General features: G+C 50.2%; 1 protein-coding gene across 1 annotated transcript; it reads right to left on the reverse strand.

The window, feature by feature from the left end:
• Nucleotides 1-6,562: 6,562 nt before the first annotated feature.
• FFAR3 (free fatty acid receptor 3) lies at nucleotides 6,563-7,986 on the reverse strand (the record flags this gene model as incomplete). The annotated part of the gene is given in 5 exon segments (XM_082676350.1): nucleotides 6,563-6,855; nucleotides 6,858-7,037; nucleotides 7,117-7,608; nucleotides 7,875-7,926; nucleotides 7,930-7,986. Coding segments are annotated over 5 exon segments (1,074 nt in total).
• Nucleotides 7,987-8,227: the final 241 nt, after the last annotated feature.

Genomic DNA, 8,227 nt, shown 5'->3' on the forward strand with positions numbered 1-8,227 from the left:
ACGAAGACTGGGTTGCTCTCCTGTTTCTAAGAACACTGCGTAAGGCCAAGTACCCTGCGCAGGGCCAAGTACCCTTCCACAGGGAGCACCGTTCATAATCTCCATCCCACTCATTCAATCCTTTCTTGTTTCCATGGCAATCAAGATCCCATATTGGAGAACAGTATGGAGGTTCCTTAAGAAACTAAAAATGGAGCTACCATATGATCCAGCAATCCCACTCCTGGGCATATATCCAGAGGAAAACATGGTTTGAAAGGATACATGCACCCCAATGTTCATTGCAGTGCTGTTTATAATAGCCAAGATGTGGAAGCAACCTAAATGTCCATCGACAGATGAATGGGAAAAGAAGATGAGGTACATATATACAATGGAATATTACTCAGCCATTAAAAAGACTGAAATAATGCCATTTGCAGCAACATGGATGGGCCTAGAGATTATCATACTAAGTGAAGTAAGTCAGACAGAGAAAGACAAATATCATATGAAATCGTTTATATGCGGAATCTAAAAAAAATGATACAGACGAACTTATTTGCAAAACAGAAACAGACTCACAGATTTAGAGAATGAATTTACGGTTATCAGGGGAGAAAAGGGGGTGGAGAGATAGATTGGGAGTTTGGGGTTGATAGATACATAGTGCTATATTTAAAGTAGATAACAAACAAGGACCTACTATATAGCACAGGGAACTCTGCTTCTACTCTGTAATAACCTAAATGGGAAAAGAATTTGAAAAAGAATAGATACATGTATGTGTATAACTGAATCTCTCTGCTCGACACCTAAAACTAACACAACACTGTAAATCAACTATACTTCAATATAAAATTTTCAAAAATCTGATAACATGGGAATTTTTATCAATAAAAGGAGGAGAGCTTGCAGTGGAGACTATCAGATGATACTCGACCTTAGAAAGTGCCCATCCAGTGTTCTGTTCTTTGTCTTGTAGTGCTATGTCCATGTAGCCCCAGCCAGCCAGCTCTCAAAAGCCCCCTTCTGAATCATGGGGTGTCCCAATATTTTGATGCCAGAGCTACTGACTGGAACCATAAGAAATCTCCCCTAAGTACAGCCATAATAGGTAGGATAAACACTAAGATTTCATAACTCCTACAAAGCAAATAGAGTTTAGAAATTCCAGGATCATAAAACAAGTTAAAATAAAAGAAGACATCACTGGGTAGTTTCCAGTAGGATATAGGATGCTGAGGTACAGCTTCTTATCCATTAGAGTTAAGATGCATTTGGCTGCAAGTTAGAGAATATCTGGCCAATAGTGAGTCAGCCATAGGGATGATTGGAGGTGATCATCCCAGCTCAACAAGTTCATCAAGGGCCCAGGCCCTTTCCATCCTTCTTCTCTGCCACCTTTAGCTTGTTACCTTTCTTCTTCAAGTATGTGGTCTTACGGCCCCCAAACGGTTGCTGTAGCTCCAAGTATCATATCCTCACGTAAAATCTTCCAGACCAGGAAGGGAGAGGGCAGCTCCTCACACATCTGTCTCTTCTAGTAAGAAGGACTATCTTTCTCAGAGACCCTCAGCAGACTTCTTACCATTTTTTGGCTAAAATTGGGTCATGTGTCCATCCTGAGACCAGTCACCGATAAAGGGGAAGGAGATTGTCATGACTAGTTCCAATTACGATTCAACCCCTCGGGCTGGGGGATCTGCAACTGGGGATGATTGGTTTAATTGTCTCACTGTACCCTTCTAGTCTGAATTCAGTAAAATCACTCTCTTCCAAGAATATTTCTCTACCCCATTTCCTCTTCTGTAACATTTTCTCTCCCCTAGTTCCATGCCTCCAGCTCCATGCACCTTCCCACTTCCAACAGTGTTTATCAGATTTCGTTCATTCTAGCCAATTCTTCTCCTGGTATGTGACCCCAGCATCCTTCTCCCAGAATATGGGCCACCATCTTGATGCCCTGATCTCCCTCCATATGATTTTTCAGAACTGGCCTTAAAGAGAACTCAGCAAGCTTCTCACTTCTCTTTGCAGAGTTTTAGCTGCCACAACTACCTGTATTGCTTTGGCCTTTTTTTTTCAACCAGAGGGGTCATGTCAGAGAGAGGAAGGTAAAAAGTTGAACACTTTCTCACACTATTTTACTCTATTTGTTTCCCCACCCTAGCCTCTGTCTTTCACCTCTGATTCTCCTCTCCCAGAATCTATGGCCTGACTTTTCTACCACGTCTCTTTCTAATTCCTTTTTTTTTTCTTTTTAGCAGTACGCGGGCCCCTCACTGTTGCGGCATCTCCCGTTGCGGAGCACAGGCTCCGGACGCGCAGGCTCAGTGGCCATGGTTCACGGGCCCAGCCGCTCCGCGGCATGTGGGATCTTCCCGGACCGGGGCACGAACCCGTGACCCCTGCATCGGCAGGCGGACTCCCAACCACTGCGCCACCAGGGAAACCCTCTTTCTACTTCCTATTGCTGCTCTGCTTCCTCCTTTTGGATGATTTTTGCAACTAATTTTGCAGACTCCCAGTCTTCTTGTTCCTACCTACCCCCATCTGTCTTCACCTCCCACCCCCTCTCCCCCAACCCTAACCTGGTCTACTTTTTGCCCCTTCGCAGGGTCCCAGTGAAGCAGATTTACTTCTCCTGCTTTGCATCACAGCTTCCCTTGCCCCACCGGGCACATACACAGACTTGCTAAACTATCCTAAGATTCTGGTCACAGGTGATGTATTCAGCTCAGGAAAAGTTATCAAGTCAGCCACCTCCCTGTGCCTCCCTGCTTCCTGCCTGCCCCTCTGCCCTACTCTGACTGACACTGGTTCATGGATAGTCTGAGCTGCAGTGGTTTCAACACTCACGGCCTTCAGTCAGGCTGCGGTGGACCATCTTTGCCAATTTCTTAATGACTTCTTGAGTGGCTTTCCTAGGCTTCTGGTCACGCTTGGTGATTTAAAACTCCTAGCCTCCTCCCCATTCTCCTACGAACTGAGACTTGACCTGTGGCCCAGGGAACCTATGGCAGAGATGAATCTAGTCTACACTTCTTCCCATCCTTCTGGGTTACACTGCCCTAGGTTTTGTGGGGGGACACTTCCTTCTAAGAGGGAAAGGTTCCTACTCCCATGGCCATCAATGACTCCCTTTTATAAACCTTTAAAAACTTGTTTTGTTAATTAACAAAATTATACTGCTAAGAGACCTAGTTCTCTAAAAATCACAGACTGGGAACTCCCTCGTGGTCCAGTGGTTAGGACTGTGCACTTTTCACTGCCGGGATCTGGGTTCGGTCCCTGGTCAGGGAACTAAGATCCCACAAGCTGTGTGGCATGGCCAAAAGAATAATAATAATAATAAATTTAAAATAAATAAATAAAATAAAATCACAGACTGTCAGCAACGTGGCTATTTGAAATCCCATCAGTGAGAATGGAATCCCATCATTCCTCTGCTGCTTGCAGGCTCTGGGCGGGAACCTGTGACACAGAGAAGCAGCCTTGCTTTTCAGCCCCCCCCCCCCCCAGCTTCAGATAAGGAGTTTTCAGGCACGAAATTCTACCTTTATCTTTATTTTGTATTTTCCAAAGAATCGGACCCTGGGTCTGCTTCTCAGCCCAGGCCTGAAATTGACCTCTTTCCACCCAGGCCTGCTGTGCTTTGAGCCTATCAAACACAACTTCATCAAAGCATCACCTCAACGTCACCCTTACCCCAAACCTCTAATAACGCCGTCTCTTCTTTCGTGAGATGCCCCACGCTTCCTCTGGAGTGTGGTCTCCTTTGCTCCAGCAAGAAAATGAACTTTGCTGGACTGCAGTTGTGTGAGACAGGCTTCATCACTCTGTGAGTGAGGAGACCTGTTATCTAGCTCATGCGTTCTCAGAACAGGCAGTATTGCTCCCAAAGATGTGAAAATTAGTTCTGGGGGAGCCAAAAAGTCTTACAGTGGTTTGTGGCCTTCCAAAAGGCACACACACAAACAGATACATGGTATGTCTGTTGTATCAAAATTTCATGGGCAGGGAGGGGAAGGTACTGAGTAGGAGGAAAAGATCCTAGAAGGCTCCGTGAGGGAACAAGGATACAAAAGTTTGAGCAACAGTGCTTTAGCTAATACTGAATAGCTTTTGGTGTCTGCTGTGAGTCAGGTACCCGGATGCTGGCTCTCTTTGGCAGCTAGAATTGAGTTCTTCTGACCTCGGTCTTGGGAGACCCAACCTGGTTTGACCTCTCCCAGCACCCCAGAACTCCCCCACTCAGCCCTGTTCCTGCGATGCCCTCATCCCCGGGAGCCTCATACCTGCTTGGTCTGCCAGATGGGGAGAGTGCCTGGTGCCCCGTCATTCACACAGACGTGCCCACACCACCTCTCTGCCCGTCTCCCTCCTCTGCTTAGATGGGCACAGGGCAGCTGCCCCAGAACACGTGCTCTACTCCTCGAGCACCCCTTTCCCTTGACTTCCGAGAGAATGGAGAACACTACAGCTCTGCCCTCACCACCACCCAGCCTCTGATGACTTTTCATCCTCCCCACCCGTCAGCCTTCAGCGTGCACAGACTGGGGTAGGGGTGGGGTCCTGGGTGACAGCAGGGGGCAGCAAAGCCAGCTGAGCTGCCTCTTCTTCCTCGGTGTCAACTCTGGGGAGGAGTCAGACTCCTGTTCTCCATGGCTCTCTCTGGAATGCGGGGTTTCCAACTCTTCTTTGTCCTCACTCGTGTGTCCTTGCTAGCACTCCTGGAGCTGCAAGACTCCACGTCACCACTGTGCCCTTTCTGAACCACTCAGACCCATGTTCACATCAAGGTCTGAGTGCCTTAGGACAGACAGATGAGCCATGGGACAGAGGGAGAGCTCATGCCTTCATCTCTGTACAGAGACGATGTCTCTCTCCCTCCACCTGAGACCCAGTCCCCATCGACAGCCAGTCCTCATTCCCCAGCGACCTTAACCTCAGGGAGAAAACAGATGCTAAAGACGTTAGTATTGAAATCCCGGAAGTTCTGAGCGCAGCCATCTGCACACAGTAAGTGCACCATAAATGTTTTCGAACTAAAGCTGACCGGGACTTCCCTGGCGGTCCAGTGGTTAAAACTCCGAGCTTCCACCGCGGGGGGCACGGGTTTGATCCCTGGTCAGGGAACTAAGATCCCACATGCTGTGCGGTGCGGCCAAAATAAAAAAATAAAGTAAGAGACTTCTTGGTTTGTCATTAAAAGAAAAAAAAAGAAAAAGCAAACTAGAAAAAAAAATAATAAAGTTGACAGTGCGAACAGGCGCCAGCATTTCTCTGGTTGCTTTCCCAGGGGAGGAGGCCCAGACCGATGCTTTCTAATGCGCCACCCCGCAGTGGAAAACGAAAAATTACTAAGTGATCACACTTTGATAAAAACACCTCTTAAGAGCACACATTTGTCTTTGTAGTAACCCGAAGTCAACTGGGCTAACTAATTCTCTTCATTTATTTTTCTTCCAAGAGGGTTTCTTTACTGGGAGGAGGATGTGTCTACACAAATAGTCGATCTGCTTTGCATCTAGTTATGCTTCTCATTGTGGCCTGTTTACATTTGTCCTGAGGTCAGACTGCCTCAGCTGACTCTGGGAGTTCGGCTGGGCCCAGTCACGGCAGATGACACACAGCTGGTGGCAGAGTGGCTCAGGGACCTGAGTTTCAGAGTCAACTAATTTCAGCTTCCAGGCCTGCTTCCATCACTTCTTGGCTATGGGATCTCAGGTGAGAGACTTCACCTCGCCGGGCCCATTCCCTCACCTGTAGAAAGGGAATAGTCATAGTACCTGCCTCACGGCTACTGAGAAGATTAAAGACGATGTCAGGCTAAGCCCTTAAGATGGGTTCGCTATTACTTTTATTCTTCTGATCCAAATCCTCTCCCAGCAACTAGGCATCTTATAGTTTAACACTTCTCCTTCAGAGTCTTCGTGTTTTATCCTTCCATCCATCAACACCACCTAAGGTACACTCACATACACCACCCACACACACCATAAAAAAAAAAAAGATTAAGAAAAAACCATTCTCTTTTGCTTGCTACCAAGTTTATTCAGGTAATTTTTCTTCTGTCATTTTTCATGAATGTCCCTGAAAGTCTGAATTTATTGAACAGTGGAGACTTGCTGGAAGAGCGCATGTCACAGCAGGGTGCTCCCTCATGCCTGGAGTCCTGTGTCCCCATTCCTGCCCAGCTGAGTCGGTAGTTCTGAAGGACAGATTCTTCCTCTCTCCTGTCCCAAGTCACTGGGCAGCTCCCTCAGACCCTGGACGCTGCTGTCAGCTCCTCCTTCACCTTCAGCAAAGCCCAGGAGCTCGCCTGCTGCCCCGGGGAGCTCCTTATTCTCCAGAGTTCTCTCTCACCGTGACCGCCCCCTGAGCGTGTTGGGGCACGAGAAGGGAGGGTAGCGTGGCGAGATCAAGAGCTGGGCTAAGGCTGGGTACCTGCTCTGACCCAAACAGTGCCCGTCCCCAGCCTGCCTCTCCCAGGTGCTGCCTGACTTGAGCTTGGAACTGCCCCAGGGATGATCTCTTTTGCAGGCCAGTCCACCTGGCCACCCGCTCCAGAGCCCCCCTATATGTTAGACAGCTCCTGTGGCGGCCCCTCTCCTTCACTCTTCAGTGTCACGCTGCCTTCCTGCCACCAAGGGCCACAGGCTCCAGTCAGCCTCCCCAGCAGCCCCTGGAAGTCAGCTTGGAACCCAGACGATGAGAAATAGTAAAGGGTGTCGACACAGGAGTTCAGGGTGTTGAGGGGCAGCACAGAACTTCTCCACTTCGGGCTTTCACCCTGGGTGTAGCCCACAGCATGGGACACGTTGTAGGGCCCAAAGCAGACGAGAAAGTTGAGCAGCATGGCTGCTGCGAGCCTACCACCCTCTTCCGCCGGCGCTGGCTGGCTCCCTTAGCGGGTATGCACACCGGGCGGCTATAGCAGTAGCTGGTGATGAGCAGGGGCACCCCAAAAGGGACCGCAGCCATCTCCAGCTGGACAGGCAGGAGAAAGGCCAGCTGATCCTTCCGGAATTCCAGGTAGCAGGTCCCACCAGCTGATCCTTCCAGAATTCCAGGTTGCAGGTCCCGCCAGCTGATCCTTCCAGAATTCCAGGTAGCAGGTCCCGTTGATACCCTGGGTGGGGGAGGAGCGCCCCGAGAATTCAGTGACATAGACCACACTGCAGTGAGCGGCGGCCAGGAGCCAGCAGGCCCTGCTGACCAGGCCAGCCTGTCCCGGCCTTGGCTGGGTCTGGTACCAAACGGGGTAGGCCACGCTCAGGAAGCACTCATCGCTCACAGCTGCCAGGCAGAGGGACGGGAGATAGATGGTGGTGAAGAAGAGGAATCTGGAGAAGGGGCAGAAGATGAAGGGCAGGGGCCAGCGCATGCCTTCACCACGTGGAATGGCAGGAAGAGCACCGGGGTGCGGGGCCGATGGGGTCAGGTTCAGCAAGAGCACGCACACGGCCGCCGGACAGCGCTGCAGCTGGTCCACGAGGATCACCAGGGGCTCCAGCTTCAGGGGAAGCCCCGTGAGGAAGGTGAAGAGGTACATGGAGCAGTGGAGCCCGTGATTGCCGAGGAAGAAGGACCGGTCTGAGCTGGTGTTTGTGGTCATGGCCACTAGCAAGAGAGGGACAGAGATGACAGTCTGGGTGGGCGTCTTGCACCATCCGCTTCTCAGCTATCATAAGGGAACGTCATCGCCAGCCTCACTCCCTCATGCCCCCAGTGCTTTCCCCAGCGGGGTCAGCCTGCCTGTCTTCCTGGTCATAGCCTGGCTCCTATCCCTTTCCTGTCCCTCTCTTCCTGGTCACACCCTGTCTGCTGTTTCCTTTCTCTAAGCACCAAGGTGCCGTCCACAGAGCCCCTCAGGGTCCTGTGCTTACCTGCTGCTTTGAGAACCCAAGTTCTCTGCCGCTCAGCAACTCGCCGGCTCCTCTAGAACAAGTCCGGTGAGCTATTATCTGGCAGAACTGATAAAAACCTGGCAGTGCCCATGATGTCACTCACTGCCGAGCAATGGCACAAAAGATGCCGTTAGCTCTGTGAGCAGTGCCGGCCCAGTCCACAAAATGAGGGGCAAATTCCACGACCGCCTGCGCGCCTCGCTCCCCAGCAGCCTGAGATGGGACGAGCAGACATCGTCTTCTTCCCTCTGATCCCCTACTTGAATTGTATCTGCTCCTCTAGAATGGCGCTCAACCAGTTTGCCTTGTTGTAAGGGTAGGAAGTGTGATAC

This window comes from Grampus griseus (genome assembly GCF_964374135.1).
Source record: "Grampus griseus genome assembly, chromosome: 19".
Lineage (NCBI taxonomy): Eukaryota > Metazoa > Chordata > Mammalia > Artiodactyla > Delphinidae > Grampus > Grampus griseus.